Source organism: Ailuropoda melanoleuca, chromosome 5 (assembly GCF_002007445.2).
Source record: "Ailuropoda melanoleuca isolate Jingjing chromosome 5, ASM200744v2, whole genome shotgun sequence".
Classification (NCBI taxonomy): domain Eukaryota; kingdom Metazoa; phylum Chordata; class Mammalia; order Carnivora; family Ursidae; genus Ailuropoda; species Ailuropoda melanoleuca.
In genome coordinates, this window is record NC_048222.1 from 82,100,896 (window position 1) to 82,123,271 (window position 22,376).

At 44.7% G+C, this 22,376-nt stretch overlaps 1 protein-coding gene across 1 annotated transcript; it reads left to right on the top strand.

Moving 5' to 3' along the window:
- Positions 1-4,559: 4,559 nt before the first annotated feature.
- Positions 4,560-21,973, top strand: LOC100478850 (L-threonine 3-dehydrogenase, mitochondrial). The gene is made up of 9 exons (XM_002923665.4): positions 4,560-4,851; positions 13,781-13,979; positions 15,691-15,733; positions 15,959-16,029; positions 17,719-17,868; positions 17,966-18,138; positions 19,169-19,259; positions 20,586-20,855; positions 21,470-21,973. Exons 2-9 carry the CDS (start codon positions 13,796-13,798, stop codon positions 21,607-21,609), a joined length of 1,122 nt encoding a protein of 373 aa, XP_002923711.3. The 5' UTR covers positions 4,560-4,851; positions 13,781-13,795; the 3' UTR covers positions 21,610-21,973.
- Positions 21,974-22,376: the final 403 nt, after the last annotated feature.

Consider the following 22,376-nt stretch of genomic DNA (forward strand, 5'->3'; position numbering starts at 1 on the left):
GAGGAGATAATGCTAAGTGAAATAAGTCAAGCAGAGAAAGACAATTATCATATGATTTCTCTCATCTATGGAACATAAGAACTAGGATGATCGGTAGGGGAAGAAAGGGATAAAGAAAAGGGGGGTAATCAGAAGGGGGAATGAAACATGAGAGACTATGGACTATGAGAAACAAACTGAAGACTTCAGAGGGGAGGGGGTGGGGGAATGGGATAGACTGGTGATGGGTAGTAAGGAGGGCACCTATTGCATGGTGCACTGGGTGTTATACACAACTAATGAAGCATCAAACTTTACATCGGAATCTGGGGATGTACTGTATGGTGATTAACATAATATAATAAAAAAAAAAGATTCTCTCCTTCTACCCACCCCCCTACCTCTGCTCACTCTCTCTCTCTCTAAAAAAATAATAATAATAATAAAATAAAAAGGCCTATTTCCCTTTAAACAAACAAACAAATAAAGTTGATATCAGTTCAAATTAGATTGTTATAACTTTATGTTGCTATATGTGATGCTCACTGTAACCATAAATACAATATCTATAGAGGAGGAAATGAAGAAAAAATGAGAAAATCTAAAGTCACCACAAATAATAAAACAAACACAAAAGAGCAGTAATAGAGGAAATGAGGGACAAAAAAGCTATAAGACATACAGAAAACAAATAGCAAAATGGCAGAAGTAAATTCTTCCTTATCAGTAATTATTCTAAGTGTAAATAGATTACAAATTACAATAAAAGACAGAAAAGGGAAAAATAAATTTGAAAAACACCATGATCTCCTGGGTGTACAAGTTTGATTCAACATTCAAGAAAATAATTGATGTAATCCACCACATCACAGGCAAAACAAGAAAAAAATCACATGATCCAATTAATGGATTTAGGAAAAGCATTTGACCAATAGCAACTCCAATTCATTATAAAAACTCAAAGCAGACTAAGAATAGAGGAGAACTTCAACTTGGTAAAGAACATCTACAAAAAGCCTATGGTTAACATCATACATATTGGTAAAAACAAAAACCAAAACCAAAAAAAAAAGAAGAAAAACACCTTTCCCACTAAGATCAGGAACACTTTTCACCACTACTTTTCAACATTGTACTGGAAATCCTAGCTAATGCAGTAAGACAGAATATGAAATTAAAGGTATTCATATTGAAAAGGAAGCTATAAAACTGGGTTTGCAGCTGAGATAATAATCTATGTAGAAAACCAGGAAGAATTGACAAAAAAAAAATTGGAACTTATAAGTGATTATAGCCAGGTTGCAGGATACAAGGTTAATATATAAAAGTCAATAATTTTGCTATATACCAGCAATGAACAAGTAGAATATGAAATTTAAAACAATACCATTTACATTAACACCTCCAACAATGAAATAGATAGGTATTAATCTAACAAAATATGTACAAGATCTCTAGGAAAACTGTAAGATCTGACTAAAGAAATTAAAGAAGAACTAGATCAATAATGTAAGAAGATTCAACACTGTCAGGATGTCAGTTCTTCCCAAAATGATCTATAGATTCAATGCAATCCCAAGGAAAATCCCAGCAAGTCATCTTGTGGTTATCGACAAAATGATTCTAAAGTTTATATACAGAGGCCAAAGAAGCAGAATAGCCAACATAATATTGAAGGAGAAGACCAAAATCAGAAGACTGATGCTACCTACCTTCAAGACTTACCGTAAAGCTGAAGTAATCAGGACAGTGTGGTACTGGTAAAAACAAAACAAAACAAAACAAAAAAACAAAACACACACACATACACACACACACTACAGACAAGTACATCAATGGAACAGAATAGAGACCCCAGAAATAGACTTATGTAAATACAGGCAACTAATCTTTGATAAAGGAGCACATGGACATTTACTGTTTTATTCATAATTGAGAAAGCTTGGAAGCAATCCAGATGTCCTTCAGTAGGTGAATGGTTAAATGAATAGTGGCATGTCCAGATAATGGAATATTTTTCAGTGCTAAAAAGCAATGGAATATTATTTAGAGTTATGAAAAGACATGGAGGAACTTTAAATGCATATTACTATGTAAAAACACCAATGTGAAAAGGCTACACTGTATGATTTCAGCTCGATGGCATTTTGGAAAAGGCAAAACTATAGAGATTATGATGGTTCATGTTTTATGTCAGGTTGGCAGGGCCACAGGGTACCACGATTAAATATGATTTTGGGGTGTTTTCGAGGATGTTTCTGGATGGGATTAGCATTTGAATCAGTGGATTTAGTAGACTGCCCTACTAAGGCTAATACTAAGTTGGTATCATCTAATACATTGAGGGACTGAATTGAACAAAGTGCAGAGGGGGCACCTGAGTGGCTCAGTCCGTTAACCACCCACCTTGCACTTGGGTCATGATCTCAGGGTTCTGGGATCAAGCCTTGCATGGGGCTCCCTGCTCAGTGGGGAGTCTACTTCTCACTCTCCCTCTGCCCCCCCCGCTCCCTCCCACTCTCTCAAATAAATAAAATATTTAAAAACAAATAAATAAAAAGAACAAAATGCAGAGGAAAAGAGAATTTGTTCCCTGCAGCAATTATTGCTGTGGTGTTCTTATGGGGAATATCTATGCCTCTCATTTCTTCCACATTTACTAGTTGAAATTCTTCTGTAAGAAAGAGTTCTCCTTTCTACCTCATTTATTTATTTATTCATTATTTATATCAATACAGACTAGAGGATATTTATATTATTTTTTATTATTTGGTTTTGCGATCTGAGAGCCAAAATCTAAACCCTGAAAATGGAGGGAAAGTCTGAATATTATCAGAATCTAAGTTAGGGTAACAGAAACCTACTTTGATGCCTTAATCCGAAGGATAGGTGGAAGACATAGACCTGGCAAAGCCGGAGAACTAGCCCGGAAAAGGGCAGGAACCCAAAGCAGTCGCGGAGTCAGGAAACCCGCAGGCAGTGGCCCCCAGGCAGGATTGACCTTCTCAGAGGGGTCCCCAGCTGGTGGGGACGAGTCCTGCTGTTTTCAGCCTCTCACTCTGACCAGGATTCAAATCGGGTGGAAGTGCCTGTCCCTTGGCTGGAAGAGGAAGGGGGATGATGATGTTAATACCAGACGGTTTCCCTGAGAAAGAGAGGAAGTGAATAGTGAAAGCCAGGTACAGTAGGCTCTCAATCCCTTGTAAATCAACCCTTCCTCAGCCGGGTCCTCAGAAACAAAGGCTTAAGCCACGCCTCTTCCCCATCCCCTCCCCCATCCAGCCCAGCCCCAATGCCAGTGCGTTGCAACACTCAGCAACATCCCTACCCGCAACCCCACTCAAAGTAAGCTCAGGATCTCTGACGTCATCACAAGGTCTGAGAAAAACAACAACAACAACAACAAAAATAACTCTTCATGACCTGATGTGGTGTGTTAGAAAGGGCAGTGACCCAGTGCCTGGGTCAGCATTCTGGTCCCCTGGCCTTGAGCAAATGTCTTCACTTCTCTGGAAGAGGCTTCGCCTCTTCCACTGTGAAGTGGGTATAGTGTCCTTCATAATCTCTAAGGTCTTCTGAGAGGCTAAAAAGCCTGTAAGTAAGATTTTAGAGTTCAAGTGCACCACAGAACACCCATAATGAGGATCTTGTCATATGAGAAAATGTTGAAGAAATGGAGCCTTCTAAGAAAGAGCCTGTAAAACAGAAAATCAGACATATTGTATAACATCATAGATTCTTAATGCTGCAGGAGACCTTTCTTAAAGCCGTTTTCCAAAATCCTGATGTGCTTGAGAATCGCTTGGGAATCTTTTAAAATGCATCTGTGATTCAGTAGATGGGGTGGGGACTGCTTTGTACCAAGCCTTTCCGTAGAGTAATCGGTGATTCTCAGCTTTGACAGCACATTGGGACCACCTGAGGGGCTTTAAACAAATACTTAAGCCTGGGCTTCTCCCCCTCCAAGCCCCCCCCCCAAACGAGATTCTGATTCATTCGGTTCTGAAGCTCCCAGGTGATTGGAATAGGCAACGAAGTCTGAGAGCCCTGGCCTTCGACCCTTGCTTCTCCAACTTTAGCGCGCACGAGCATTACCTGGAGGGCTTGTTAGGACGCAGCTCGCGGGGCCCCGCCTCCAGAGATCCTGACTCTGCAGGTCCGGGATGGGGCCCCAGATTTTCACGTCTAACAGGTTCTCAGGTGATGCTGACTCTGCTGGTCCGTGACCTTGGGGGGTCATCTCATTTGACACTGATGTTTCCCATGTGGGAAACCAAGAAGAAATGACTATACCAGGTCTCCCGACTCGGGGTCCTGGGCTTTATCCTCAGCCAATCCGTCCAACTTCCTCTCCTGCGTCCCGCCCTCACCCCCGGGTCCCTGCGGAGACGCTCAACGTCAGCCCGGTCCGGTTCTCGGGGGGTACAGAGGGACCCATTTACGAGTAGTGGAAGGCTCTTGCAGAGCGGCGCGCACCTGGACGGGGCCCACGCGAAGACGGGGAGGCTCGCACCGCTGCTGCGGGAGACGCTGCGCACGCGGGACTTTCACGCGCCCCTAGCCGTTCCTTAATACTCCACTTTGTTGGTCAGACGAGGAGGCCTAGACCTGCGGGGAAAGGGTTGCTGAGGCAACCGGGGCCCTCCCTCCCGCACCCCGGCCCCCTCGTGACCCGGGGCCTCCGCAGGGGCCCCGGCCGAAGAAAGGGATTGGTGCGCGGAGGGGCGGGTTCAGGTGCAGAGAGGATAAAGACGCCGCGCACTCGGCGCGGGCTCCGGTTTCCGCTAGCGGCGCTGGGATCCCGGGCAGCGTGCTGCTCCAGCTCCTGTTCACGTGCCGCAGCGCAGCATCTCTGGGCGCCTCCGTTGGAAGGTCGGTGTGGAGCTGGCCTGACGTTACCCCGGCTCCTGACCCCGGGAGCAGATCCCCCTTTAGGAGCGGAGGCCGATGTCGCGGGCCACCCTGATCCCCCTGGCCCCAGCTGGCCCGATCGGTGTGGCCCCGGCGTGAGCGCGGTCTCCAGGCGTCTCCGCGGAGCTGGGAGGAGGGGGGCGCTGCTGGGGTGGACAGGACGCGGCACCGGCCCCTTCCACTTCGCTGGGACACCCTCCGTCTAGGAATAAGGATAGGCGCGGCCGTTCTCATAAAACCGGTTTATCCAGTTATCTCCCTGGGAGGATGGGACCCCACACCCTTTCCACCGAGAGCCGGGCTGAGGCCCCGAGTCTTCTTGGGTTCCCTCTCCTGGGCGTCCTCCACGCGCTCTGCAGAGCCAGACCTCTGAGACCCTCTGTATCTCCAGCTTAGAGCTCTGGGTTTTTTTTCTAGACTTTTCATCACCACGGTAAGTCCGGACTTTACCAGCTCGTTGATGGAGTCTTTACATTGAGCGGTTTGCTAAGTGCTCTTCCTAGATTGCTCTATTAAATGTTCTCAACAATTTAGTGTGGCGGACCTATCATTGCCCCCTAAGACTGAGAATACTTGAGGTTTGGCAAAGGAGTGTACGCAGACTCACGCAGCGAGAGCGTGGCCGGGCCCCGAAACCCCTCGGCTGGTAGGGTGCCCGGGAGGGGGGGAGGGGAGGAACTGCGCTGGAGGGGTGTTGGGGGTGCGGGGAAGGCGCCCTTAGCGCGATGCTTCCTGTTTGTCTTCTTGGGTACCTGATCGCATCTCTTTAGGGAGAGGTGCGGGGGTGGGGGTGGAAGGAGGGTTTGAGACTCAACGAATCTGGTTTCCTACCCCCTCTGGGTGATTAGTATTTTCCTGACCTTGGGCAGGTCAGTTCATCCCGCAAAATAGAGAAAAGATCCCAGCTTCAGGGGTACGGTGAGGGTTAAAGAGTTCAGGAAAGCAGGCATTTCATCCGTGCTCCGTAGTTAGGAGGTGCCTGATTTTTCCTTGGGTCAGTTCTACTAAGAGTACACATTTATTATTATTTAATGAACCGGAAGATTTAAAGGAGAGACTGCCTTGCAAATGGGTTTTATAAGCGTTATTGGTCCTTAAAAGCCGACTAAGAGGTGGGAGAACCCGCGGGCTTGTGGGGGGCGTCGGGAATGAAGGTGGGCGTGGTCAGCAGCTTAGTGCCGAGGAGTCTGGTGCCCGGAAATGGTCAACTAGGCAAATGGCACCTTTTTCCTGAAAGCAGTTTCACGGAGTGCAGGGTAGGAAGCCCCACTTTGAGGGGTAGGGAATGAAGGTTGGGGCAACCGACCACTTCTGGAGGAGACCCCTGAGACTGGCAGAAAAGATGAAGTCAGTAGGAGAACAAGAATAGGTTTCAGCAGGTTTAAAGCAGAGGGGGAAGAACAGATTGGGGAGTTAAGTGGGGCAGGGCTTGGGAGTTTGAGGGAGACTGGGTTTGGTAGGCACCAACTGAACTGTTAGGTCTCTAGAGGCAGCACTGATCTCTAGTGGGTGAATTTTCTAGCTCCTCAGCATCATATGTCTGTGCAGACCATTCGCTGGGGCTGGAGACTCTTTAAAAAAAATGAATTTAAATGTTTTAAATTGTGGTTGCAATCACATAATGTAAAATATACCGTGTTAACCATTTTTAACACTTAACACTTCAGCGGTGTTAGGTATATTGACGTTACTGCACAACAGATGTGTAGAACTTTTTCATCTTACAAAACTGAAACTATATGCCAGTAGAATGAAACAATATTCCTTCCCCCTTATCCCCCACCTCTTGGCAACTACCTTTCTACTTCCTTTTTCTATGATTTTCATTACTTTAGATATCTTGTATAACTCATAAGAGTGGAGTCATATGGAATTTGGCCTTTTGGAACTGGCTCATTTGCCATAATGCTCTGGAGGTTAATCCGTGTTGTAGTCTGTGGCAGGATCTCCTTCTTCAAGGCTGAACAATATACTGTTGGGTGTCTATACCACACTTTGTTTATCCATTCATCTGTCAGTGGCTGGATACTTCCACTTTCATGCTTTAGTGCCAGAGATATTACTTAATCCATTCTTATTTATTGTCTCCATGGCTAAGAATGATTAGAGTTAGAATCTGGGGAGATCACAGACAGTGAGAACCTTAAGGGAAATCGATGGTGCACCCTCAAAGAAAAGGCCTATTTTATTGGTCTTAAATATTTCAAATAGGAGTTTCTTTAACTATTCCTGAAACAGAATTACCTATCTTCAGAGCAATTACAGTCTAAATAAGTTTTTCCCCTGAGAAACTGAAGTAATTTTTTCTGCGAACAGGGGCATTCTGTTGTTTTTTGTGATGTAGACAAACCCTTGATATTTCCTGTTTTCTCCTGGTCTTTCTGTCCCACACTGTGTTTTGTGAGTACTGACAGGGGTCAGGTACTGCTAGGAATTGCTCATAGGAACTCAAAGCTTCATGAGAGAGACAGCCATATTGTCTCCTGGCACCCAAGACCAATGTGTCCAAAACCAAACTCTGTCTTCTCACCTGACCTGCTTCCCCAGGGAGCCCATTCTTACAGCAGCACACATGAGACCTCAGTATTGCCCTCCTTGATTCCTTATCTAGCCCCACCATATCCATACAATGACCAAAGCCACTTGAGCTCTGAGTCCTTATCTCCATCAGTCCCACCCTCTTCATGATGTCACTGCTGTCTTAGAGTTCTGTGGTTCGCCCAGAGAGGGTCCATGCCAGGAGATGGGAGAAGTGGTATAATAACCACCCCGGAGAGGCCTGGGTCGGGGAGGCACTCCATTATTTCTGGAGAAAAGTCTGTTGACCTGTTTCTTTTCATCCCTTTGCAGTTAAAGTAAACAAGGTGCTTGGGAGAGAAAGTCTGCGGGCTAATCTTTAAAGAGGGACTGAGAATCTTTGATGATCTCCCTATATATAAGTTTCATAACTAGGTTGGCAAAGGAAATTTTACCTTAGAACAGCTTTTCTCAAAGTATGATCTGGGGAATCCTGCAGTTCCCTGAGACATTTTGTAGGGTCTGTGTAGTCAAACTATTTTAAAAATAAGACTAAGTTGTCATTTGCCTTTTTAATTCTTTCTCTTATAAGCATTCAGTGGTGTTTTCCAGGGTCTCCATGACTTGGGATGAACTTTTCTTCTGATGGTTAATGAAATGTGTGCTTGCATATTCTAGAATCTTGTGTTTCTAGAACCTTCTAAGGGTAAGTAGGCTTGGGGTATAAATATGTTTTCTTTTTGGGGGGTTTTTTTGTTTTTGTTTTTTTTTTTAAGATTTTATTAATTTATTTGATGGAGAGAGAGACAGCCAGCAAGAGAGGGAACACAGGCAGGGGGAATGGGAGAGGAAGAGGCAGTATCCCAGCGGAGGAGCCTGATGTGGGGTTCAATCCCAGAACGCCGTGATCATGCCCTGAGCCAAAGGCATACGCTTAACGACTGAGCCACCCAGGCGCCACTAACTATGTGTTTTCAGAGATGAACTCAATTCTTAGTACTTCTGCACACTTAGTAGCTATCTTCAGTTACACCTGTTATCGCTTCTGTGACCTCATTTCCTTTTAATAAGTCATCACTTTGAAATCCCTAAGTTTTCCTTGTGCCCAATGGGGGAAAAAAACCCCAAAACCAACCAAAATTAAGTATACTTCATAGTCATGATTTGAAAACTTTTCTAGGGGTGCCTGGGTGGCTCTGTCGTTAGGCATCTGCCTTTGGCTCAGGGCGTGATCCCAGAGTCCTGGGATCGAGCCCCGCATCAGGCTCCCTGCTCCACTGAGAACCTGCTTCTTCCTCTCCCACTCCCCCTGCTTGTGTTCCCTCTCTCGCTGGCTGTCTCTCTCTCTGTCAAATAAATAAATAAAATGTTTAAAAAAATGAAAGCTTTTCTAAATCTTTAAATGATACAAAATTATTCTAAAATGAAAGGATATTTATGTATTTTTATATTTAAGGATAGATTGTTGGCTGAACAGGGGGATACTAGAAAACTTGATTTTTCTACTCCGAGTTATACCATCCATGTCTATAAATCTGAAAAAAAATGAAATGATCTATCAGAGTTCCCCGAATAATGAAAGAGAGGAATTTGCTCCAGAGAAGTGGACAGAACTAAATAAGACCTAAAAATGTGACAGATTTCATCAGTTTTATAGTTGCTAGAGATTTACATTATGTGTCTTACACTGTAGAACCTTTTTGAATCATATTATGTGCCAGTAGCGTTCTGAGATCAACCATTCAGAGTCCTCTAAAGAAAAATGAATTGAATGACTTAAATGTAGGTATGATGAGCTCTTGAAAAGCCAAAAATTATTTGTTACAGCTTTTCAAACTAGTAATGAAAAAGCTATTGAAGCATCTAGCAGGGCAGGTTATCAAATTGCAGTGGCTGGAGAAACACAATAAAGCCTTGTTTGGATGAAAAAGCATTGAAAGAAATCCTAGCCCTGTCACTTTCTAATAATATAGAAACTTGTCAAGTTAAAAATTTACCTGCAAACATGAAGATTGAGTTAGTATCTTTTTTTTTAAGATTTTTAATTATTTATTTGAGAGAGAGAGAGCGAGCACAAGCAGGGTGAGAGGAAGAGGGAGAAGGAGAAGCAGACTCCCAATGAGCCAGGAGCCTGACGTTGGGCTCTATCCCAGGACCTGGAGATCACTACCTGAGCCGAAGGCAGATGCTTAACCATCTAAGCCACCCAGGTGCCCCCTGAGTTAGAATCTTAACAGAAGTGTATTCTGCCTTATAAATGGAAGAACTCGCAGTCATGGCTGGATTTGTCATTTTGTCTGTATTCATCTGGTATCAGCACAAAACCAGCTGTCAGTATCTTTTTGGTGAATGCTTGGCAGCGAAAGCAAGTAGTGCCAAAGTAGTCTGTGTAGGATAGCTTTTTGGAAAAATTTCCTTAGGAACGCCTTTTATATGACAGTAAAAATGTTAAGTTTTATTAGATCTTGACCCTTGAGGACCTGCCTTTTTAGTATGCCATGTGTTAAAGGGATGCACTCATTCCGGGTTGAGGTGTGATGGCTGCCTTGAGGTAAAGCATTTGTGTGATGCAATGGAGAGCTGAACTGGCCACTTCTTTTTCATAGAAAAGCATTTTTTGCTTCAAGAGATGACTGAAAAACTAGGGTTATTCATACTTGGATGATTGGAATACATTTTCTAAAAAATGAACCAAGGGAGTTTGCATTTCAAGGAAACAACTAATGATATTTGCTGCCAATTAACTTGTCTCCACCCCTGTGAGCTTGATAGCTTCTCAGTATTTAGAAACTTTCTGAAGAGATCAGTATGACCTTTTGATCTTCTCTAGTGAAGTGTGTTAATGTTCGGAAGCCCTGCGTAAGTCGCTGAACCAACATTTTCCAAAAGACCAGTGCATGAAATTACAAAACAATCGGGGCTAAAAGACCCATTCAAAGCACTAGATAGACCAGTGGGTTTGAAGGTACAGAATCCAAAAGGTTCATTGATAATGGCTTCAGATTCTACCTTGCAACTGACCTTAAAGAAACTACCATGTGGGGACGCCTGGGTGGCTCAGTCGGTTAAGTGTCTACATTCGGCTCGGGTCATGATCCCAGGGTCCTGGGATTGAGTCCTGCATCGGGCTTCTTGCTCAGGGGGGAGTCTGCTTCTTCTTCTAGCCTCCCCCGCCCCGCTCATGATCTAGCTCTCTCTCTCTCTCTCTCTCTTTCTCAAATAAATAAATAAAATGTAAAAAAAAAAATATGTGTTGAGTTTTAGATAGCGAAGATGAGTATCCAGAATTATCTGAAAAGGCTTTTAAAATACTGCTCCCTTTCCCCACTATTTCACTGTGTGGGTCTGGATTTTTTCTACATACTTCAATTTAAGGAGCAAATTGGGTGCAACAGCAGATGTGAGAATCCAGCTGTTTTCTATTGAGGCAGACAACAAAGATGTACAAACAGTAGCACTCTTATCATTTTTTAAAATATAGTTATTTTCATAAAAATATGTTTATTGGCTTTAAATGAACTAATATATTAAACATTTCTCCGTTTTGCTTTCTAACACAATAAATGTCGTTCAATGTAACCCACATATACAAAAGTTCTACGTAGTCCTCAATATTTAAGAATGGAAAGGAATCCTGGGACCAGAAAACTTGACAACTGCTGCCGTAAGACTATTCCATTGAACTTGGCAGTAGAAAGGTTATAATCTTGACTTGGAAAAGCTATTTGCTGTAGGTGGTTGACAGTTTTTTGTCATTGTTTTTAATGTCCGCGCCTTGTTAATCAGAGCAATCCTCTGATGGGGACAGTAGTGCTGCTTGGTGGTGAAGAGCTGCTTTACTCACTGACCAGGGCATACAGTGAGATGGTGAATGTCAAATGTTATTAATAGTGGTGAAAGAAGAAGAACCGACTCAATTATGGATTGTCCACATTGTTAACCTAAAATGCTTTATATTCAGTTAAGAATATGAGCCGCAGGGTGCCTAGGTGTCTCAGTTGAGTGTTAGACTCTTGATTTCAGCTCGGGTCATGATCTCAGGTCATGGGATCCAGGCCCCCATCAGGCTCAGCGTGGACTGTGGAGCCTGCTTGGGATTCTCTCTCTCCCTCTTCTCTCTCCCTGACCAATCTCTCTCTCAAACAAAACCAAAACAAGCAATGGGGTCTGTAACGAGGTCTCTCTGGGCAGAACCTCACAAAAGCAGTTATGGGACTGATCAGTGAAGTGAATGCTGATGGTCATGGCGCAGTTGACAGCCTGCAATTTCTGACAATGATGGCAAGAAAAATGAAAGACACAATGAGGAAGAAACGAGAGCAGTCCGTGTGTTTGATAAAGATGTCTGTGGCTGTATGAGTGCAGGGCTTCGCTGTGTGATGACAAACTGGGAGAGAAGTGAGCAGATGCTGAGGTTGACAAGATGGACAGGGAAGTAGATATTCATGGCGCCGACCATGTGAACTATGAAGAGTTTGTACTCATGACAGCAATGTGCGGACATTATACAGAATGGGTTCAAATGTACCAAATTGTTTATCTGCCTCTTCCTTGTAACTTATCTGTAAAAGGTTTTCCTCCTGCTGTCCAAAAATAGGCATGTACAGTGATTAGGACCTCATTCCTCCATATTTTCTTCCCTTATCTTTCTGTCCTTGTCCTGAAACCTTGCTTGAGAAAATCGATCCAGTCACATGGTGCACGTGGCTTCCTCTGGATAAATCTAAGTCCTTCTGCACACCTCAACATAGATGGAGTTGGTCAAATGGGGGAAGATCTGGGTTGTGCCTTTTTTTAAAAGTAGTTTTGGTTGGGAAGCATCAGCAAGTTGTAGACGCGAGGAGGCGTAACTCTTATGTGGAGTGTGGACAGTCAGCATTATGTACTTCACAGTTGCACCATTGCAAAAAGGGCATATGATGCACATACTCATTATGTTTTTGTACTGCTGGTCCTGTACTAGAAACATTTTCTTTTATTGTTACTTGCTTTTTAAACTGTTTAGCCCCTTAAAGAAAAATTGCTTATGGGACAATTGGCCTCAAATCCATTCCAAGTTAGGCATTTGTTTTCCAATAAAAAATTACAATTTACTCTATCCCTCCCCTCCCCTCCCGAAAAAGAATCAGAGTTTTTACCTGGTCCTGGATGGCAATGATGGCTGAAAGGATGTTTTCACCAAAGGTCTTCTGAGGGACGCTTGGGCCTTTCCTATAATGTGGCCCAGAGCGGGAGCCCCTGGTCCTGTCCTGACGCCCCACAGCAAGCCAGAGATCCTGCAGCAGAAGGCTCTCTCCTGCTTGTTTGACCAAGTTAGCTGGGGCGAAGGGCCCCAGGGGTTTTGAAGGGCTTTCTGTTAGTGTTCTCTCCTCAAGGCACTGAGTTGAGTGTGGGAGCAGGCTAAGTTCAGATCTTGAAGGGTCTTCTACTGTAGTTTACAAATATAGGATGGTTAGATCTGGTGAGCTCTTTGGAAGGGGAGTCGGCTCTGAAGGCTCATCTACCAGCTCTGTTGGAAATCCTACGGTGCAAGCAGGGCCCTGTGCAGAGCGCAAGAGGCCAGACTTTAGAGGATGGGGACCAGCAGAGCTGGCTGTGTGGCTCTGATTTACTCTTGTGACACACTTGCCTGGGTGTGGGGGATGGAAGCCCTGCCTGCGCCGCCAGTCACAAGCCTTCTGTGATTGGATCGTCTTGACCATTTAAGGCCAGAACTGATTTCATGTTCAGTAAGCAGTAAGACTGGTGAAGAAGAGGAGGAAGACTAGACTATTTGTGATCTGGAAGGAAAGGAAAAACCGGCTTTCAAATGATCCTTTCAAAAGGAGAGGGCAGTAAAACGATGTAGTCACAGCCTACAGAATATCACTGAGGGCCTTATTACCTTAACCCATCTGCTTTTCTAGTCTGGTTCATTCTAAGGATAACATCTGAGTGTTTGCACAAGACTTACAGGCCACTAGGCTATTTAATCTGGGACCAGTTTGTGCCTTCCGATGGTGCATGGCGGACTGCTACCAGGTGTCAAGATTTGAAGACTTCGCTAGGATGCCCTGACTTGGTGTTTCCTGCTCTCTGTACGGTCCCCTCCACCATGACCATTAGATGCGGTTGATGTCAGCATTGTGCCGTGTCAATTCTAAATCTCTGCCCGGCTTTTGTCTGCCTGCTGTGTTTGATCCCCTTTTCACAGAGCCCAGCTCACGGCAGGCTCTTGACGGGCTTCCTGTCGGTCCACTCAGCAGTCTCTTTAGTTCAGTTTCGGAGTCCAATCCGCTTTTTGCCTGTGAGCTGACAATCTTCGGGAGCTTGTGTTTGGTGGGGTTGGGAGCACAAATGTTGCATAACGAGCTCCACTGCTTTTTTATTGCAGGGTATTTGTAGAGAAATGCCGGTCACTAGGATGCTGCAACAGGTCGCGGGCCAGATGCTGGGGAGACTGGCCTGTGGCTGCTGGACAGCTGGCCAGCCGCTCCGGTTTCTGGGCACGTCTCCTCGGCAGATTCCAGCAGATGCCAACTTCCACTGTGCCTCTTTCTCTGGAACAGACCAGCCACGCGTCCTAATTACAGGTTGGGGTTTTTTTGTGTTGTTTTGTGTTCTTTTCTTTTTTCCACATTTGCAACTTGATTCATTCTTTCTTTCTTTCTTTCTTTCTTTCTTTCTTTCTTTCTTTCTTTCTTTCTTTCTTTCTTTCTCTCTCTCTCTCTCTCTCTCTCTCTCTCTCTCTCTCTCTCTCTCTTTTTCTTTCTGTGCTGTTTCTGGATGGTTCTGTGTTTAGAACGGCTATCATGCCACCAGCTAACATGTATTCATCAGAAATGACCTTTTCCACGATTGGCTTCCTCCAGAATATGGCAAGCCCACAACCCTTATAGTGTCCTGTTGCCAGTGCTTTGTTTGCATGTTGTAATTTTTTATTGTCTGAAGGTTGGATATAGGAAAGGACGGGGCCAAGAAGCTGCTGGAGAGCTGCGATCGCTGGGGGGCTCGCGGCAGCGCGGGTGCAGGGACTAGGGCATGGGCGGGACATCGGGTGCATCTTTCCTCCTCAATCCAAATGCCCAGTCATCCATCCCCAGCAGCTGTGGCACATTTGTGTGTGGGAGACAGAGGAGACACGTTAGGGCCTGCCCGAGGAACCCCTCCCCACCATCTTAGAATGTCATTGATCTCTTCGTCCCCAGACTCGCCTCCTGTGTTCCTTACCTCCTGTCCACCCAGCCCTCCTCTCTCCGGGCTTCTTTGGGCATTCCAAGTCCTAGCCAACCCAGCCCACCTCTGATGTAATGGACACACTTTATTTCCTTCTTCCCACCAGATTGTCTCCCCTTGGCTTCTCACGTTCCTCAGTGCATGTGTGTGTGTGTGCGTGTGTGTGCGTGCGTGTGTGTGCGTGCGTTTCTTTCATTGCCTCCTTCTCCCCTCTACTAGAAATGGACTTCAGGTGTAGTCACGTCCCCTCTGCACCATCCTCCCTGGTTCACCCCACTTGTCTCATGGTGGTTTACTCCCTCCTGCCTCCACCAACAGAGCATCTTCTAGAACCCGATGGCAGTGTCAGTGGGCCTGGTTCCAGTCCTGTGATAACAAGTGCTTATAGGAAATCCCACTTTCTATATCTCCCTGCCTCTTTTATTTCTCCCAGATGAAATTTTCAGTTGCATTCCCCCAGATGTACTCACAGCCCCAGCTCACCATTTCTCTCAGTGGCGTTTTTAAGCCTCCAAATTAGGAAGCTCTAATCCTCATTTTTAATTTTCTTCATGGCTTCTTGTCGATTCAGTTGTCTGCCCTCTTTTCAGATGACTTCCTGGTTTGTCCCCTCTTTCCCCTCTCGCGCCCCAGCCAGTTCTAATGGGGGATGGGCTTCTGGATAATCCTTCTGGAGGCTGATCTCAACCTGTTCTGTTTGGCTTTGAGTGTTTTGGCACCTGTTGCACTCAAGCTTCAGAGCCCATCAAATAATGAAGGCAGGTCACGGAGGGAATTCCTGGACCAAGGAGCTAGGAGGTTGTCCAACGTTCTTGTGATTTTCCTCTTCCTGCACCCTTGCTTCCCATCAGCCACTGCATGCTGGAAAGAGTTTTGTCTCTGCAACTAGTATTACCTGCATTGATCTCTGTCCTAGCTTGGAGGACAGAACTTAGTTCTATCAGGTCAGACTGGGGCTTTCCCTAATTAGCTGAGATTGCCAGATAGTCTTATTCAGTTACTGCGTTCTGGGAATAATTTAATTGGTTAGATTTGGATTAAAGTTCCACTTTTTTCTTCTTCATCTAGGGGGTCTTGGCCAGCTTGGAGTGGGGCTTGCTAACTTTTTGAGGTAAGAGCCCAAAAAGCTGAAATTGAAAATCTGAGTTCTTCAGTATGTATAGTTCGTCTTTGGCAACATTTAATCATATTATTTTGCTCTTAATATCATAGACTTGTAGCAGGTCCATGGCTCATCATCTCCCACACTGGTCCTTTGCCCTGTTTGAAAGAGCGTTTTCATTGGACCAGTTATATCCTAGATGTACCAACTCACGTGTTTTGATTTTCCCTTCAGGAAACGATTTGGGAAGGACAACGTGATTTTGTCCGACATAAGGAAACCCCCCGATCACATCTTCCACAGTGGTAAGAGATCAAGATGCCTGGTTTTTGTTTTATCTTTGATTTTCAAACTGCAGTTCGAGAGGCAGCTCATGGGATCAGTGTGTACAACAGCTCATAACCAGACTTGTGATGAAAAGAAAGGTGTTATTGAGGCCCAGTTGTGTGACTTTTAAAAAATTTCCAATTTTGGGGCACGTGGGTGGTTCAGTCCGTTAAGTGCCCAACTCCTGATTTTGCCTCAGTTCACCATCTCAGGGGTGTGAAATCGAACCCTGGGTCCGGCTCCCTGCTGGGCACGGAGCCCACTTGGTATTTTCTCTGTCCCACTCCTTCTGCCCCTCCCCCACACTCACTCTTTCTTAAAAGAAAAAAAAAATCTGCTATTTTGGCCCCTCATAGTTCTGTGAAATGTCTACAGTAATGCTGCTGCTTGTTCAAGAGTTACAAGAACAGGAGAACTCTTCTGAACTTGAAGTAAAGTTTGGGAATGATATTTTTGGATGTTATTTGGGATAGTATTTTTGGAATAAAAACTTTGATTCCTGCCTTTATGAGTTTTTAGCTAACTTCATTCAGAAGGAAAACAAACATTAAGTTCTGTAATGAAGAAAAGGAACTTGAAAAAATTTGGGGAAATTAATCCTCCTATTTCAACACAGACTTGCTCTTAAAAAAAAAAAGATGTATTTATTTATTTTAGAGAGAGAACAGCAAGAGGGAGAGAGAGAGAATCCCAAGAGATTCTGCATGCTAAGCTCAGGGCCCGACATGGGGCTCGATCTCATGACTCTGAGATCATGACCTGAGGCACTAGAATCTAGAGTCAGACATCTTTTTTTTTTTTAAATATTTTATTTATGTGTCAGAGGAAGGAAGAGAGTGAGCACACAAGCAGGGAGAGCAGCAGTCTCCCGGCTGAGCAAGGAGCCTTATGTGGGACTCGATCCCAGAATCCTGGGACCATGACCTGAGCGGAGGACAGACACTTAACTGACAGAGCCACCCAGGCGTCCCCAACATAGACTTGCTCTTAAACTGCTGTGCACATGCACAAACACTTCAAACTGCTCAAGTTTTCTCCTACCTTAGGAACATGTTGATAACGTCTCCTGGTCCTTCCTGGTTCTGTGTCAGCCTTTGGCTTACCAGTACTTTGCTGTGAGTGGGGGAAGTTGCCACTGAACCAAACTGGCTCTGCCTAGCTCAGGCTTGTGGTTCTTCTATACCAAGCTGTATGTTCTTTTAAAAATCCACTTCTATATCCTTTTGAAAATACATAACTTTTCAGCAGAGCGAAATCACCCTGTGCATGGACGGGTGGTATTAACAGCGCCAACTCTGGAACCAGCGGCCGGGTTGTGACCCCCGTTCCCCCACCCACTCTGTCTTGGCTGGTTCTTTCTTCTCTGTGCCTCAGTTTCCTTCCTGGTCAACTATAGCTTCCTTAAAGGCTGTATGAGAGCTAAATACACAGAAAGCCCTCAGGACAGCTCCTGGCAAGTGTAAGTCCTTTCTAAGTGCTAGCTATTATTACGTGGGGATGGTTGGGCTTTGTTCTTCCATAAGCGAAATGCTGCATTGCGTCCAAGTGCTTTAGTCACCAAGTTGATGCTAATGGAATTCTCGAGTCAGCAGGGGTGTGGGAGAAGGTCTACTTCGCCTTTTAAACCCCAAACTTGAGCTTCTGTGGTTTTGCTGTGTTCCTGGTAGGTCCGTTTATTTATTCAGACATTCTGGATTACAAGAATCTTCGGGAGATCGTGGTAAACAACCGCGTCACCTGGTTGTTTCATTATAGTGCTTTGCTCAGTGCGGTTGGGGAAGCAAACGTGTCCTTGGCCAGAGCTGTAAATATCACCGGTAAGTTCTGGGTCTTGCCCAAAATGGGCAATGTGCCAGTTTTTCCAGGTCTTTGGTAGGAGATTTTTCTGATGGTGGTCATGTCTGTTCATTTCAGGATTGCATAACATCTTGGATGTTGCAGCAGAACACAATTTGCGATTGTTTGTGCCTAGCACGATCGGAGCTTTTGGACCTACTTCTCCCCGGAATCCAACTCCTGATCTCTGTGTTCAGAGGCCCAGGACGATCTACGGGGTGTCCAAGGTCCACGCGGAGCTCATGGGAGAAGTAAGCCTTGCTTGTCAAGATGACTTAACGTTGCCTTTTCTGTTCTTTCTGCCTTGTGCACTTGCTGATTCATCCTTGGAGAGGACACTTCCCTCCACCCCCACCCGCACCCCCATCCCAGCCCCCAGAAGTGCTTGCAAACTGATCGTGTTGGCCAAGTGGCAGGTAGTGATAGCTCCAGAAGAACTCCTTAGCCCTTGGCCATGTGATAGCACTCAGCCGCCCTTCCCAGAGGCCCCTCGATGGCACCCTCTTCTTCATTTGCTCCCTGTCTTACGGGTCCTGCTCCATTCTGTTAGGCTCCCAGTATTGGCAGTAATGGAAGGGGATTTTCAAACCTTGTGTTAATGGAGAACATCAAATTACTTTTGGTTCTGTTTTTTAAAATACTCTTTGTCTTAAAAACTCTATGCTAAGGGATGCCTGGGTGGCTCAGTCTATTAAGCTTCTGCCTTCGGCTCAGGTCATGATCAAGACCCACATCGGGCTCCCTGCTCAGTGGGGAGCCTGCTTCTCCCTCTGCCTGTTGCTCCCCCTGCTTGTGCTCTCTCTCATGTTCTCTCTCATTTTCTCTCTCTCTCAAATAAATAAAAAATCTTCAAAACAAAACAAAAAACAACCAACTCTACGGCAAATGTGAGTTGGTGTCTGCTCCCTCAGCTGACCTATCAGGCATTGCCCTCCTCCCTCGAGGTGCTCCCCCGGGCTCTGTGAAATGCTGTGCTGCAGGAACACGCTCTTGGAGGACTATTCGGGGCGGCCAGCAGTGACTCTCTTCCAAAGAAAGTTTGGAAATCAGCGCAGGCTGATTTATTATTGACAATATTATGTCACCAGAGTGATTTTCTGAAGATAAAAACTTAAGGGTTATTTATTAAAGAAAAGTGAGTGACTCTTAGAAATTCTACAGTCTAATTTCTTTTAGGAATATTTTAATAGAACTGCCTGAAAAGATAGTCCACCCCCCCCACCACCATCCAAAAAATAGCTGTTTTAGGGTTTGTTTTAAAGTCGTTTTTCTTTTTCTTAGTATTATCATTACCGGTACGGGTTGGATTTCCGATGCTTGAGATATCCTGGAATCATTTCAGCGGACTCCCAGCCTGGAGGAGGAACAACTGGTAAGTGCTGTTTTCCATTTCTGCCCTTCGTAGGATGGGCTTTCTTAATGCTATGAACGGGGGCGAGGGACCGGCTGTGTTTTTAGCTGTGTGCTGACCCAAGTTTCTGCCTGCCCTCTGGCAAGTGCATCTGAGAAGCTCATGGAATCCCACTGACTTGAACTTGTTAAGGGCAGCTCATGCTGGTGTTGCAAATCCAGCTTGGGATTGGCCATCCCCAGGGCTGGAATCAAACAAATAATATTCGAGAATAAATTTGTCATCCACAATGTAGGAAGACACCAAATAGGAAATAGCCTCTTTCTTTAAATCCAGCCTTTGTTTCTTAATGCAGAGATCTCTGTGAAAATGGACTGTATGTATACATGCATATTTTTAAAGGAGCATAAGTGTTATGATTATGATTATGATTAATTTGGACTCAAGCATGCATTATATTCAGTAACTCCCATGTTAGAAATCCTTCCCATATGAGGGGTCCTGAGATACAATAGAAAAGCTAAACCTTGACAAAATCTGAGGGATTTTAATTTTTTAAAATTTTATTTATTTATTATTTATTAGAGAGAGAGAGAGCACAAGCAGGGGGAGCGGCAGGCAGAGGAAGAAGCAGACTCCCCGCTGAGCAAGGAACCCGGTGTGGGACTCGATCCCAGGACCCTGAGATCATGACCCTGAGCCTAGGCGTCTCAAAATCTGAGAGATTTTGAAGGAGATTTTCGTTTGGGTTACTTTTTAAAAAGCTTTTTGCCTTAATACAATGCCTCTCCAAGTATGCACTGGGAATCCCTCAGGGTCTTTGGTTTCTTTCAAAGGGCCCAAGAGGCCAAAACTCCTTCCATATCAATATTAAAATGTTATTTGCCTTCTTTTCTTTCTCTTTACGAGCGCACTGTGGAGTTTTCCAGAGGCCGTGTGATGTGTGGCAGCACAGTGGGCTGAACGCACAAGCACGCAGGAGACTCCAGCTGTCTGCTACTAAGCCAGAGAGAGATTGTCAAAATGGAAAACACACCTTTCTTTTCACTAAATGTTCTTTTGTTTAGAAAATATGTTCTTCATATACAATATCATGCATATGACTATGTGATGGGTTTATTATTATCATTTTAAGATGTAGTAGTATTTCCTTAAATGCTCGGTTAATTTCTGGTATGGTAGATGTTGATGTAACCCACACTCCTGAGACCTCCTTGGGGGTCCTCAGTGGCGTTGAGGAGCATGAAGAGGTTCTGAGACTAAGGCATTTAAGGACCACTACCCTGACACAAGAGGCTCACTCATCATTTTGTTATAAGACAACCCACAGACAGGGTTCTCTTTCAGACTATGCGGTCCAGATCTTCCACGATGCCCTAAAGAATGGCAAATTTGAGTGCAACCTGAAACCCAGCACAAGGCTCCCAATGATGTATATTGATGACTGCCTCAGGGCCACTCTGGAAGTCATGGAGGCCCCGGCAGATTCCCTCTCCATGAGGACCTATAACGTCAATGCCATGAGCTTCACCCCTGAGGACCTGGCCCAGGAGGTTCTCAAGCACGTACCAGAATTCCAGATCACGTACAACGTGGATTCTGTTCGACAGGCCATAGGTGGGTACATCATTGCAAACCCCCTCAAAACCCAAGTGAAGCTTCAGTCTGCACTGTGAGTCCCTTGAGGACACAAAGCATGGAGGATAAGGAGGGTTCTGACACATTCTGGAGAAGGAGCTGTTGTTGAGCCCACAGATGCTACAGTTTGGGGCACTGATATCTAAAGGGGGTGGAATCGTTCTATTCCAAATAAATAGCTTGTCAGCATTTCGCCATTTTATCATTGAAACATAAAACCAGCCGACAGCATAAGAAAACATCCCTGGGTTTTCCGATGCTGTGACTGCCACTGTTTCCCTGAGCACTGTCGGAGTATAAGATTCCTGCCTTACGACAACATGGGAGATTTTAATAATGTGTCGCAATTCCCAGTGCCTGACAGTCGACGTGTCAATAGAATCTTCTAATCTAAGAAGGTGGCTACGTATGCACATAATGGCACATAATGGCCACTCTGGTCTGCTCAGAGGAGGAATTTCAGAGAGTGAAATAAAAAATATATTTAACTTTTGTGGTATCTTGGATGATAGACCTTTATATAGAATGTGCTAGACATTTTTGCAAATCTAGAGCCGGAATAACTGAAGCTTCTCTTCCATGTCTTTTCCTAGCGGATAGTTGGCCGATGAACTTTGATGACAGCAATGCTCGGAAGGACTGGGGGTGGAAACATGATTTTGATCTTCCAGAGCTGGTGACAACCATGTTGAACTTCCACGGTTCTGATACTAGAGTTGCCCAAGCTAACTGAGGGAGTCGGAAAGGAGAGCTCATGTATCCTGGACCACTGTCAAGGGAAAACCATAATGACCCCAAGGTTTTAGACCCCGAGGAACCTAGATTATCTGGAATGGAAGGACGAATTGGATGAGCTTATATTGAACTGCCGGATTGGGGAATCAAGTTGGCTTTTGCATTTTCAAAATGCTGTAGGTTTGGTGGTAGGACTTCTAAACCTTTGCTGTTTGCCTAAACTTGCCCAAACACACATACCACAGAATGAAGACTTCCAGTCAGAACAGTTCCCATTTCCTTAATTCAGATGAATTGACCATTTTGGGGAAGGTGGACGTATGTGATGTTTGTCTTCAATTAAATTTAATTTAAATATCACTCCTGAGACTCCGTTTTTCCCTTGAGTAGAGACCAAAGATTACATTTTTAAAAAGATGATCTCCTAATTTAAAAGTACACTATCCCATAAGGACATAAATGTTTGCTATATAATCCCATGTTCATAATGTTCAAGAGATCATAACACTTCTTCAAAAATTATCACTTCTAATTTACTTTTCTGTAAAAAGATGTATCTGTAGGAAATGAAGAATATCAAAGACGATCCAACTAGTAAGGGGGAGAACCTCTTATTCTGATTACCTTCCTGGTTGTGAGCTGAGTATTGATTATCAGGACTGTAATTCTCTTCCCTGGTCATGTCAGTCTCCTGGAGGAGTTTGTGTAAATATGCAGATGTCTGGGCTCTACCCCTTCAGGCTGACTCAACAGATGGGAATTGGA